The 14216-nt window shown below is 36.9% G+C and overlaps 1 protein-coding gene across 2 annotated transcripts in view; it reads right to left on the bottom strand.

The window, feature by feature from the left end:
- The window catches only part of fra10ac1 (FRA10A associated CGG repeat 1), a 79959-nt gene that overhangs the window by 15588 nt on the left and 50155 nt on the right, over positions 1–14216 (bottom strand). For both annotated transcript variants that reach the window (XM_039772204.1, XM_039772197.1), the window contains exons 9-10: positions 707–820; positions 170–212 (exon numbers count right to left, since the gene is read on the bottom strand). In XM_039772204.1, coding sequence (XP_039628138.1) covers positions 170–212; positions 707–820 — 157 coding nt within the window. The remainder of the gene's footprint in view (positions 1–169; positions 213–706; positions 821–14216) is intronic.

Below are 14216 nucleotides of genomic sequence, written 5' to 3'. Positions count from 1 at the left end.
CAACTTCACTTTATTATTTTTCTGTGTTCTATAAAGATATATGTAAGCTGTTTACATAAGCTGGGTCAGTCCGTTATAATCTTACATTTTACAGCAGTAACCCCACCAATCCACTTTACATCCAAAGGTTTGCTTACAACTGTAACACTACATATTAAAAGCAACTTACCTATGATGATAATTTAATTTGTATGAACATTCAGGACACAGCCCTGGAGGGAAAAATTGCTCAGTACAGTAAATAAGTAGATGAATGAAGAAATATCATTTAAACTCTAAAAGTATGCTGAACAGCAATTAAGCCAGCAAAACTTATATTATCTAAGTTAGTTCTCTAAGTAACCTGCTTATCCAGGGTAGGACTGTGTGGCACCAGAAGCCCATATCAGCATGCAACGGGGGCAAGGTGGAAACAACACCTGGACAGTTCATCAGTTCATTGCAGGATAATAACACAAACACTAGGGCCAATTTAGTAATGCCAGTTCACCAAACTGGCATGCCCTTGAACAGTGGGATGAACTTGGAGCACCTGGAGGAAACCCTTCTTACTGCAAGGCAGCAGCTCTACCACTGTGCTAGTGCTGAACGGACACATACACACTCACAAATTAACAATCTGCATGTAAAACATTGCAAGCAAGGAGGCACGGGTCTTTAGTACAAAATGTTTGACACAATATAACATGATTAAAAGTCTTCTTACTGAGTTTTACAAGTGCATTCTTCTTTTCTCCATGCTCAATATAACCGAAGTTTACCTCCCAGCTTTTCAAACCTTCTTTTTTATTACAGAACTTGTTTCCACAGAAAAACTGCCCTAAAATGATCAAGTGAGAAAAGCAGAGGATTTCTTAGATAAATTTAACAGGGAACAACATTTTAAAATTCATTTAGAAATGTACACAGGTCACAGACTTCTCATGCAAGTATACATACCACATTATTAATAGCTTAATATTTCATTATGAAACATACACATTTTTGAGGTAAACAAAAGAGAACAAAATTAACCTAAAGCAACCATTCTAATAACCTGGCATGAAATTAGATCAACTAATATACTTTTTTTTTTGGCTGCCGGTTTTAAATGACTAATGTTACCTAGAAATTTTAAAATGAATACTATAATACTGTGCCAATGTCTTGAAGCAGATTTTAGAATACCCTGTAATTTTAAGATGTATTTTTTTTTTTGTATTTCACTTTCATGCAGTCCACCACAAATTCAAACATATTAATAGCTCATGTATGGGGGTAACATATACAATTAGGAAGTTAACTATATTTAAAAATAACATGTTAAACCTAATGGAGAATACCAGTACCAGTATTACCCATCCAGGTAATAACCCATGCTTCTCCCTGACCAGGAAACCCGTTATCCTCCTACTATACAATTTGTATATATATTGCATATAAAGTTGTTTATTTATTTGTTAAAATATAAATACACATTAATATAATAGAAAGCAACAAATCAGTTTTTAATGTGGCATCTTTTGGAATGCAAGAACTGAAGCAATTCTCTTTCTATTTAACTTTTGAAGTCTTTTTCTGGTAAATTATTGCAGAATCTTGATGGATTCATCATAGCACCTCTTTTAACTTGGGCTAATTTTGCTTCTTTTCTCTATCAAAGTAATCCCACACAGCTTCTACTGTGTTGAAGCTGGAGCTCTCAAGTGGCTATTCCAAGAGTGTTCTGCATGTAGACTTCTTTTCCAAGTCTATAAATTGTGTTTGCAACGTGCCTGGGGTTGGTACTGTGCTGAAAGAGTAAATTCCTGTCAATACATCCATTTACAAAATGTACAAAATGATGAATCAACATCATTTTTCATAAATCAAAATACCATAAATTTTGAACCAATCCTCTACACTGTTGGCTGAAATTCATCTCAAGATCAACACAGAACAGAAACCACGCTTTACAGAAGGCTGTAGACTTCTTGCAAACTCTACCTCTGACATTCTGATGTCTTTGTGAATAAAAAAAATTCTAAATATGGACTCACTGCTACATAAAACTTGCTGTCACTGGTTGTCGACAACTTTCGGTTTTATGGAATTACGTGTAGTGCTTGTTGACTTCCCACAAAAATAGTTTCTTAGCTGTTACATGCCTTGCTTTTAAGGCTCATTTTTATTGGAATAGCATGTACTTTGGTGCCAGATGACTCTGTAACATGCTCAACATTTTCCTGGATTTACTTCTTTTCCTTAAGTAACCTTTACCTAGTGCAGAGACAAAGTCTTCCAGTTCATTTTCTAACTTCAAATTTCTTTACGATAACCTGAACATCACATCCTGAAAGTTCAGTCTGATCTATTATTGTTAGATAACTATAACCTTTTTGATACAAGAGAACGATTTCAATCTGTCAAAGTGTGTTACATTAACTATTTTTGAATTTCTGAGAATTAACCATAAACAGGCTAGAAATACATAACAGGTATATTTAATATGTGAAATTTACAGGTGCTTGTGAGAAAGGCAGACAAGTCAACACATATACATTTATAAGAATACTCAAAAGTATCCAATGTATAAATGGTATTAAAGGAAACACCAATTTTCTTCAAAAGAAGAAGAAAGAATTATCAAAAAAAATCTTTCAGGTTTGAAGTTTCTTTATCTGTAAGTGCATTTAAACCAGAAAAGTCACTGGAAAATCCATTTCATTGTAAAACAATTTTTAGGAAAATGGTATAAAATTCAAATGGCATTAGTTTTGTATAACTATAACAAATAGATTTCCTTGCAGCATATAGTAATGACCTCTTCCTTAAATGATGATGTGGATGGATTAAACCTAAGTGTATCTGGATATTTTTAGCACTGCCTTTAATCTGGCTATCAACTGTGTAGTCTTAATCACAGCAAGACTAATGTAGGATATTTGAGATTTATTAAAGAATCAATTTAGTCTGGGAGTTCCCTACTATTCAAGTTACACAAGGATTCCCTTAGGGATTTTTCATTAGTAGTAATTGAGCAATAACAAGAATGGTTACAACTTATCTTGAGATCTAATCATTGCTATTCAAATCAACCGTCTAATATTGCTTTCTTTGACTTTTTTGATAGATCATCTCAGCACGGAATATATAGTAAACATGAAATAAAGCTGTCATAAATAAACCAAAATGATACGAAGTGTTGACCTAGCTGGATTTAGATTTTCAATTAGCCTCTCATGGTGGAATAAAAGTGAGCATTCGGGATTTTCATTGAAACTTTCTCTCCTTTTTTTTTTTTTTTTGCTTTAATACTGAGTCAGGTGGTTAAGGGGTGAGACAGATAGTCACTTAGAGACAGGAGATGATTAGGGAGCCAGAATGACTAGGCCATGAATGGTAATTTAGCCTGAATGTCGGGATACACCCTGCTCTTTATGAAGGATGCCCAGGCATCTCTATTGCCCATAGAGACTCATGACCTGGTTTTATGTCTCCTCTGAAGGATGGTGCCATTTTTACAGCACAGTGTCCCCGTCACTATACTGTACTGCAGACCACAGTGTAAGTGCCAGCTGCAGGCCTTTCCAACACCTCTTCCAGCTGCAATCCAAGCTTTTTCCTAGATGGTCTCCCATCCAAGTACAGGCCTGAACAAGTTTAGCTACAGGTGGATTACCTGTTCTGAAGTGTAAGCGATGTGGCTGCTGGCTTGCAATGCTCTTATTAAAACACCAATATTTTAAAAACATTTCTTTCAGTACACAAAGAAAATCAGTTATTCCTAATTGCACAACAGCCATATACAGTATGCAACTTTTTGGTTATTTTTCTTTAGCATGTAGCTGTCCCCACATTAATAGCATCATCCAATATTTACCAATGCCTTTTTTTTTTTTTTTAAATTTGTGAGGGGTGCCATGTCTAACAAAAAAAATGCCAATTTGAGGTCACCACAAGGCTGACACTGGTCTGAAAAAAGTCCCATAAAGGGCCTGGGGTAAAATACAGGGACGTCCTGGCAGCAGAAAAGGCCCTGCACATGCCAGTGTTTGTTATACAGGGGCTGCTATGAATGCGACACCCTCCGCAAATAGGTGTCTTGGAAGGGCAAAAAGCAGGGGGAAAATTTCAGCAATGAGCAAAAAAATAATGGAAAATCGAAACATTCCATTAGATTGTTAGATGGCAAGCAATCAAACAGTTTCCACAGATGCCTTATCTTATATTTATGAAGAGAATGAGGTTTCATACAGTTAGGTAAAGGATAATACACATTCAAGCTTATAAAGGACAGTACACTTTATGTAGGTTGGGAAGGAAGACTCTGGGTTTGCCCCTTTTAAAGAGGGACAGTTACTTCTTTCTATCTTTGAACAGGAAAACTCTTTCATGTTGGAGCTTTGACAATATGTGTTGTGAAATAATACATCCGTTTTCATACAAATCATCATGAAAACAGCATATCGGTGACATCATTAGTTTAGTAATAAGCAGGGGAGGAACTCAGATCCCAAGAATCAATGCCCACCCCCCTTAACTGCCTCATTGGGTTTTAGAGTTTCTTAGATATGTGGCCCTACAGGAAGTTCTAGCCTGGTGTCCAGGAATGAAAGAGGAGTTGCTAAACTTAGAAATGGCCACTGAAAGAGATTTAAAGACCCCTCTAACCAGAATGTCCTTGGGGTCACCAATTCTGAAGAAAGCAGGAGAAAGAGTAGAGACAAGATGTGAAAGAAGGGAGTGTTTTTATGATAGACACATGAGCAAGCCACTGTATATGGTAAATGTGGTATGACACCTGTGAAAGGTGGGTCCAGAGAGGCTGCAGGATTATTTAGTTCTCTGTTTATTTGGTTCTTTTGTTGCTCCTTTGTCCTTTCCCAGTGTTTGTTTATTAACCATATACCCTTTTTGTACATTTATTCTCCTTTGCATTATTCTGTGGCTGCTACATGTGTATCTCATTTTAGGGATATGCTTATGTGAATAAGAATGAAAAATCATGCAATTATTCCACAAGAGTTTCTATGTCGCTAAATGAATACATTTGTTGATGTTCCTGGGTACAATCGATGCTATGGGCCACTCCGCATTATACATCCTCTGCAGCAGTAATATAATTACAGCAAGCTCCAGTAAGATGTTTGTTTGGTGGTCTCTGACACAAAATATATGGGTGTAAGGTGATGCTTAAAATGTGCTGGGAAACACTTAGCCGTGTGAAGGATTAGGCCGTTCCCCATCTTTTACAAAAGTAAAAGCGTACATGGAAGAACCATTTGTTTGTATCCGTAATCCTTTGAAATAACTTCTTCAACAATGCTCCTCAAAATTAAGTAATTGCACCAGTGATACTGACCCTCTCCTAGAATCATGTTACAACTATTCTCAATGTGCTCCCCAGCTCCTCATTCTGGACACAGAGGGCATTTTATATACAGTATAAAGATATCTTCCACGTGTACTAACTAGACTGAAATAGAAGGATAGTGTACATTATTATGCAAACTGGAACATTTTATGGATTTTAAATTGCAATTATAGCTCTTAACCATTTATGATACAACTGCCAACTGTAATGATATAAAATAAAGAAAAAACATTATTGAAGACTACAGCTTTTTTTGTTTTTAACTATTTCATTTCATAAAACATACCAGTTACTATTATTAATACATATAGTGAGCACCATTAAACTTTTCATATTATATTTGGCACCCAAAATATTGATGAAATGTTAAACTTTTCATATCAAATAATAATATCAAATCTTCTACTTTACAACATACTGTAACTGTGCTTTTATATTTAATTGGAAACTTTTCAAAAGTATATTGTATATGATCAAGAAGAATAGGTCCAGATTTGATAACTGAAGTTGTATTCTTTCCACGTATGAATACCAAGTTTCCACATGCTTGGATGGACACATTTATAAAGTGACCAAGGTGCCACAGAAGTTATGCAGTAAATTCCCATTAAATATGAGAATAGAAGCTGATTGTTTATTGAAATGGGGCTACAGAGCATTCACTTGAATAAGGTTTACTACTTCTCACAATGTTTGGCTCTTTTAAAGGTGTAAGATTATGCCAAAGACTTGAATCACCTGTCTCAAAATATCTGCCACTTGTAAGCTGATTTACCAATTGAAAATGAAAATCAAAAGGTAAGGACCTGGGTTGCTGGTCAATTATTTGATGTTTTCATTTATTAAATTGCTCTTTACATATTAAATCTACAGTACTTATGAAGGAAAACTGTATTTCAAACAGATGGAGCCAGCATTAAATCTTCATGATAAAATTACTAACAGTTGCAATTTGCATTATCATATGAGATTTAAAAAATGTTATTTTAAAAATAATAGACATCTGTGTTCCTTTTGAAAACTTTTTTTTTGTTTTATTTTTACCATAATTAACTGAATTTTCATTTAGAACATCTAATGGTTGAGTAGATCGATGGATCGAATGCAAATGCGTGTAGTAGTATGTACTTCAAAAAGAATACTTAAAAAGTTACATAATCCAACTAGCTAAATTTCTTTCTTAAAAAATGTATTAAAGATGACCAGCTGCCTAGAATTAAGATATCTTGAGTACTGTAAATAAAGTGGTAAATTGAACTCATCAAATTTATGCAAATTTTAAAAGGCATAACAATTTTTTGCATCTTTTTAGTGACTTTTTTTAGTAATAAGAAATGACAATAAGCTCAATGTACAATACACAAAACATGCTTCTTAATTATCAGGCTCTACTGCTACTGACGTTTGCTAGCAATCCCTACTTGAGACTCAGGCCAGATGAGTCAGGATTAAACATGATTGTCACTCTCCTTATTTACTGAGGCCAAGGAAGGTTAGAGCTCCATGTGACTGCTTCAATGCTATGATCTTTACTACATAATATTGTGTAAGAAAAAGATCAAACTTTCTACAATGCAACTGTTAAATTCACAATTACAGTAAAAAAAAAAAAAACACATTAAATGAAAATGGTACCATTGCAAAAGAAAGGCAATAAACAAAAACTATTTGCATTTCGGAAATACATGCTAATTTTTAGATTTTATTACTTGAATATATGAGACTGTGAATTAAGCCTAAATCAAATATGCAGTTTAAAACTATTTTGTCATTTTACTTCTGCAAATGTAAATAATTGCAAACAAAACCACAGTTAGACATTTTCCTTTTTTATAACATTGTAATTTTATAAAAAATGATAAATACTTAATTCTTATTAATCAAAAGTATCATTGATTTTATTTACTGGATTTTGTAACTGAGAAAAAATGGGAGTGATGAGATTTAACATTTCAGAAACATATACTAAACCTGAACAGAATGCAGATATCTTCTGTACAGGGCAGCTTTGCTACTAATTATATTAACAGCAAAGGCATGTCCTACGGTACCATGGCATTAACGTCCTCCCTAGCCAATTATCTCATTGAATCTATGACGTACTATAGGTCTGGTGTGGAGGTTCCCTAAATACGAAATGTAATCACCCTGTTTATAAATACAGCTATTCAGTTCAAAAACCCTTAAGCAGACTGACGAAACGTCTTAGTGTAATCCTTACAGGATGAGTGTTGCACTGAGAATGATATCTCATTATGGTATTGATATGCAACCCCAATCATTTCTGAGTTATCAATGTACAGTTTTATAGTTTCTAAAAATATAGCGATAACAGACGAGAGCAGAAAGATTTGTCCCAAGTTAAAATTACTTGCCCCACTATTAAGCATATAGATAACCATATCAGTTCAAAGATATTATACATTTGGGTATATCTACATTTATAAATTAGTTTACATTCCTATATATTTGAGGTTAATCAAATAATTCCATTGCATTAAATTTTATATTTTCAACTCATTTCTTTACTGAGTTTTTAAATAACGTACAATGGAATATACAGTACAACAAGTATGTTACTTACATTATACACAATATGGCCTTCAAAGAATATTACCATTCCCCAGCTTAAAAAATTCAACAGCACAAGAAAGAAAGGACTAATATTACTGCTGAAAGTGAAGATCTACGTTACATGCAGGGGAAATCAGCCATGCTACCCTTCTGAGTAAATTTGATTTCTGCCAATGTCCTATATTAAATTACACCCAAAAGCCACTGCAAAATATACAGTGACACAGACAGTTTGGGAGCATGTGTTGATACAACACGTTGCTGCATCCACCACACAACAAACCACCCAAATTGGGACCTGGGTGCAGCTGTGCAACGGCTGTGCACTGGAACAGTGTGAAGTTTTTTAATGAGGCTGGAGTGCCAATCATGCCACCAACCCCCAAGTTTTCCTTGTAAGTTGGAGAACCTGCTTGCAGGGCTAGATGCAGATTAATGTCAATGATTGAGTCTGACCTGAATTTTAAATAATAATCTGACTACTAGGACAGCATGTTTTTCACTTAAGAAATACAGCGAAAGTTAGACCTCTTATAACACTGCTGAGAAATTAGTTCACACTTTTGTTTTCAGTTGGCTAGATTACTGTAATGCACTCCTCTCAGGACTACCCATAAAAACTATCAATCGATTGCAACTAGCACAGAATGCAGCTGCTAGGATCTTAACTAGGAAAAGTAAATCCGAAAACATCTCTCCAGTTTTAATGTCACTACATTAATTACCTGTGTCATTTAGAATTGACTTTAAAGTATTGCTTATGGTTTACAAAGCCTTAAATAATCTTGTGCCATCCTATATTTCAGAATGTCTTTCACTCCAAATTGTAACCTTAGATCTTCAATTGAGTGTCTGTTTATTATTCCAAGAGCTAAACTTAAAAGAAGTGGTGAGGCAGCCTTCTGCTGTTATGTACCTAAAATCTGGAACAGCTTACCAATAGAAATTCGCCAGGCTAATACAGTGGAGCACTTTAAAAAACTGCTAAAACATATTATTTTAACATGGCTTTCTCATAGCTTCATTGTAGTTTAATCCTGATACTCTGTATATGTATTGAATTATCATTATCATTCATGGTGGTTCCAAAATCCGTATTAACCCCTGCTTTCTCTGCTGTTCTTTTTCCGGTTTTCTGTGGTGGGGATCTGCACCACCACCACATGATCAAAACACTGTGATGTCCATACACTGACAGATTGAAGGCTGAGGTCCACATGACCATCATCATCAAATTCTTTCATGTAAAGCCTGAAAACCATGAGGACTGATTGAGATCATTTATGTTAGGTAGAATGCTTAAAGGGGGCTGGGGGGTCTCGTGGCCTTGGAACCACTGCAGATTTTAATTTTTTTTTCTTCAGCCATCTGGAGTTTTTTTTTTTTTCTTTCCTCCCTTGCCATAATACCTTGCTTTAATTCTATGTTAATTAGTATTGCCTAATTTTATTTCTTATATATTTTGTCTTTTTTCTCTTTCTTCATTCTGTCAAGCACTTTCAGCTACATCATTTGTATGAAAATGTGCTATATAAATAAAGGCTGTTGCTGTTGTCATACTCAAGGACGAAGCAATTGCAGGTCAAGAGCCAAATGAAGTAGAGTCACTTCAGGCATTTAAGGAATTCAAACCTTCTGATTGCCAGCACAGATCTCAAGCATTAGAGCCACCACTCCACCTCAGAGTGATACAGAAAATTAGATGGCAAGCTAGCAATGTCATATAAGCAAATACCCTAGACCGAACAGCAAGTAAGGAGATCCATGACCAAAAAAGATTAAACACAATGCATTTGATATCAAACTTAAAAAATAACCACCAATAAAAGCTAACATAGGCTGCCACTTCATTTCATTTCTCATAAATGTGGTCTGATCTGGGATATATTTTAGCTTAAAAAATGGGATAGGAGAGGAATGTGGTGTTTGATTTTAAACTGCATTACGTCAAATCTACCCCTGACTGAGCACCCTGGATATCATTGAGAGGAGTTGCAGCGCACAGCTCAATGGCAAACTGGTCTGTACTGGGAACTGACAAGGACGGCTGCAAGGGCTCTGAGGGCAGATTAAGTTTTGTTAGAGGAATCTGTGAGCAAGTGACACGTTATCTGTGGTCTAGCGACCCACATCCTGCTTACAGAGGAATCAAAGCATTACGCATATCTGAATCTGTTCCTCGGAGATTTGCAGTCAGGGCAGCTGATGGAACAGTTCTTACGGATGACACTGCAGTTGTGACCCGCTGGCTGGCTACTTTGAGCAGTTGTTCAAAGCTGATCCTCCGGCTAGGACATTGGATATCTCTGGGTCCACGGTTCTTGAGACTGATCCTCCAGTTAGCTGTGAACCACCCAATCTCACTGAGATTGCACAGGTGGTGAACTAGCTGAGGGGGGGGAAGGCTGTAGGGATCTGTGGTATCAGGGGTGAACTTCTCCAGGCTGGTGGTAAGGCTCTCCTCCTGGCATTGCAAGCAATCTTTGCTTCCATTTGGGAGACTGGCATCATCCCAACTGACTGGAAAATTGGACTTGTCATCCCTATCTGGAAAGGGAAGAATGATTGCCTGGACTGCAGCAACTACAGGGTGATAACACTGCTCTCGGTGCTGGGTAAGTTCCTTGCTAGGGTCGTCCTCAATAGGATCCGTGATCACTTGCTCACCTACCAGCGACTGGAATAGTCTGGTTTTACGCCTAAGAGGTCTACCATCGACCACATCGTGGAACTGAGGGTTCTCATGAAGTGCAAACGCAAATATCGGCAGTTTCTTTGCAGCCTTTGTCAATTTTCGCAAAGCATTCGACTCAGATGATCAAGCTGCCCTGTGGGACATACTGAGGGTTCGCGGGATCCCCTCCAGGTTGCTGAATATCATGGCCGGCCTGTACACTGGTACTGTGAGTGCTGTGCAGAGTGGAGGCAGGACCTCTGCATTTTTCCCAGTTGATTCTGGGGTTCATCAGGGGTGTGTTCTTGCTCCTACTCTGTTCAATGCTTGTAATGACTGGGTGTTGGGCAAGGTTGTGGAGTCTAGTGGCTGTGGGGCATCCGATGGTGAAGAAAGACTCATGAATCTTGACTTTGCTGATGATGCTGTGATCTTCGCGGCGTCAATGGAGGCTCTGATCGGGGTGCTCAAGAGACTGAGCAAGGAGTGTGAGTGTCTGGGCTTGCGAGTGTCCTGGATAAAAACCAAGATACAGGCCTTTAATGACCTCTTGGGCACAGCCATCAGCAGTGTGTCTGTTTGTGGAAAGTGTGTTGACCTTGTTGAGAGGTTTACTTACCTTGGCAGTGACATTCATGTTTCTGGTTTCTCTTTATATGAAGTCAGTAGATGGGAGAGCATGCAGGGTCATGAGGTTGCTGGAAAGGGGTGTGTGGCATTCCCGATATCTATGCAAAAGGATAAAGGTCCAAGTGTTTAGGTTCCTGGTGCTTCTTGTCTTGCTATAAGGTTGCGAGACATGAATGCTATCCAGTGACCTGAGACGAAGACTGGACTACTTTGGTATTGTGTCTCTTCGGAAAATCGTTGGGTACCAATGGTTTGACTTTGTGTCGAATGAGCAGTTGCTCATGGAGTCCTGAATGAGGCACATTACCTGCATTGTGAGGGAGTGTCAGTTACGGCTCTACGGCCATGTGGCGTGTTTCCCCAAGGGTGATCCGGCTCGTAAGATCCTCATTGTTGGGGTCCCACGTGGCTGGACCAGGCCAATGGGTCGCCCACGTAACACCTGGCTGTGGCAGACAGAGGGTCATTTCCGGAGGGTGGGACTGGACCGCGTGTCTGCCTGGGGGGTTGCAAACTGGGATCCCAAGTTGTTTTGTCGTATACTGGGTGCAGCAACGCACTGTACCAGTGCATGCTCCCCAACTTGACTTGACACACAGTAATGAATATTTCTAGCAATCCTTAAGCCATTTTCTTTTCAAAAATAAATGAAACATTTTTAAACATATAGCTCTGTGTAGCTGCTTGTACAAATCACATAAAGTACATAATTAAATTTATTTTTTCTTTTGGTATTTTCATTGTGCCTAAACAATAATTTTTCATTCACATGTTATTTACTCTATTCAAATGTGAACCATTTTTATGTAATAAAAATAAATGCTTCAATGGCATTTACAAATGTCAGCATAATCAACAACACTATTAACAGGTCATGTAAAAATAAACATATTTTGGTTACATATTAATAAAAAGTTACTATTTTTTATTTGAAAAGTAAAACAAATATAAACATTTTAAAATAAAATCTGCCACTTTCTGTAGCTCAGCTTCCAGTGAGTGCCCCCTGCTGAATTTAAAAATTGGCTGTTACATTTAATTTACAACACATTATATGTATTTTTAAATTGTGTTTAGCAAAGCCCACCCCTTGAGTAGAATTACTCTCTCATTTATTCTCATTATTTTTTTGAATAAACATAAAGCATTCCCACTTGACTTTTGCCAATATAAATGAACAATGTAATAATAATAGCCATTCAAGAATTATCTGATACATGGGATGGTAACAGACCACTCAGGAGTGCTACCAATATCAAACACTGATAAGAAGCAGAACATATCTAGAGCCATAGGTTTCACCAACAGAAGTCTAACACAGATAAACTTGTTATAACTACAAGAAATCATCGATTTGCACTTTGTAACTAAGTGTTCCATAACTGGCTTTGCACTCAATTGAAAAACTTCTCCTAAAGACACGCAGAGGCTTGTAGAGAGCTGACATAGGTGTACGAGAACCACGGGGACTGTATTGAGTACAAAAAAAAAACAGAATTATCTCTAACATATATAGAAAAATAAAAAATATTCTTTTTTTGTTTTTTGAAAAACGTGTAAAAACAGAAAAGTTGTAAAGTTGTTCAATATGTCAAAATACTCTGAAGGTTTAAATTCAGCAGAAGCATGCTCCTCAGATATTACATTGAAGTAAATCAGGTAAACATAGTGAATTTAGGATTTTTCTGTACATTTCTGGAATAGTCAAGGCAGAAAATAGACCAAAGGAAGTAAACAGTTCTTGTGGGAGTGATCCATCCATTACAGGCTGAATCATTTTCCATTTACTAGTATGAAAGCGGAAGGGATATTGTAGTGAAATACACAACACAATGTGGAAAGCTATCTAAAAACAGACACTTTTTGAAATATCCACATAGATCTGCTAGAAATATTCCAATGTCCTTCAGGAATATTAACCTCCTGTCCTAACCTGCCAGGAGCAGAGCCCTTATTTTAGGAGCTGTTGATATCATTCAAATAGCCATCATACTACTTACAGCTCATAGCCATAACTGAATATGTGAAAACTGATTAATCAGTAAATCAAACCTGTCACATAAAGGACTTTGCTCCCACACTGACAATACCATTCTATACAAATCCTACAGTAATCCTGCAACTTCACCAATCTAATACTCAGTCTAATTATCATTCTATCTAACATCTATCAGCAAGAAACTACAGTACTTAAACTCATTTCATTTAGGAGTATTAACCCCCACCCCACTTTCTTGCTGAGTGTAAACAAAAGATTTATAGACTAACATCATCTTCTAAGACTAGGTTCACTCTCATCAGAAAAAAGATGTTGTGCTCAACAGAGATCATAGTGAAGACCAAAGTTTATTATCATCTGTAAATATCAAAAATGCAATCCTTAATCCACCAAAATGGATACTCCCTAAGGTTTTATTGAACCTTGATATGCTACCCATGAAAATCAGGAAGAGGAGAGGAGATGACATGCATTCCAGACAACACACTTGTGTTGTGGAAACACCTCTTGCTTTAAATATTGTATAAAACAAAGACCTGGGGCCTCATGTATAACGCCGTGCGTAGAACTCGCACTATAACATGGCGTAAGCACAAAAGCCGGAATGTGCTTACGCACAGAAAAATCCAGATGCAGGAATCTGTGCGCATCTAACTTCCACGCTCTTCCGCTACACAAATCCCGATCAGCGTGAAAACTAACGCCATGCACGCTTTATGTAACGCCCCAACTCCTCCCAGAATTACGCTTCTTTGAATATGCAAATGAATATAAATCGCCCTTAAACTCAGCCTTCTGTGAAAAGACAATGGGAAAAGCATGGGGGAAAATATAAGAATTTCAGCGAATACCAAGTGGAGGCAAAGAAAAAACATACTATTTGTTCAAATAAACCGTGGTATAATCAACAAAAGGAAGTTGATCGAGTGACATAGCGTGTTGGAGAAACTTGAAAGCTCACGTTCACAAAATCGCATAGTGCCGGAAATAAAAAAGAAGTCACA

The sequence above is a fragment of the Polypterus senegalus genome, chromosome 1, assembly GCF_016835505.1.
Source record: "Polypterus senegalus isolate Bchr_013 chromosome 1, ASM1683550v1, whole genome shotgun sequence".
Lineage (NCBI taxonomy): Eukaryota > Metazoa > Chordata > Cladistia > Polypteriformes > Polypteridae > Polypterus > Polypterus senegalus.
This window is presented reverse-complemented; position numbering and strand designations above follow the sequence as displayed.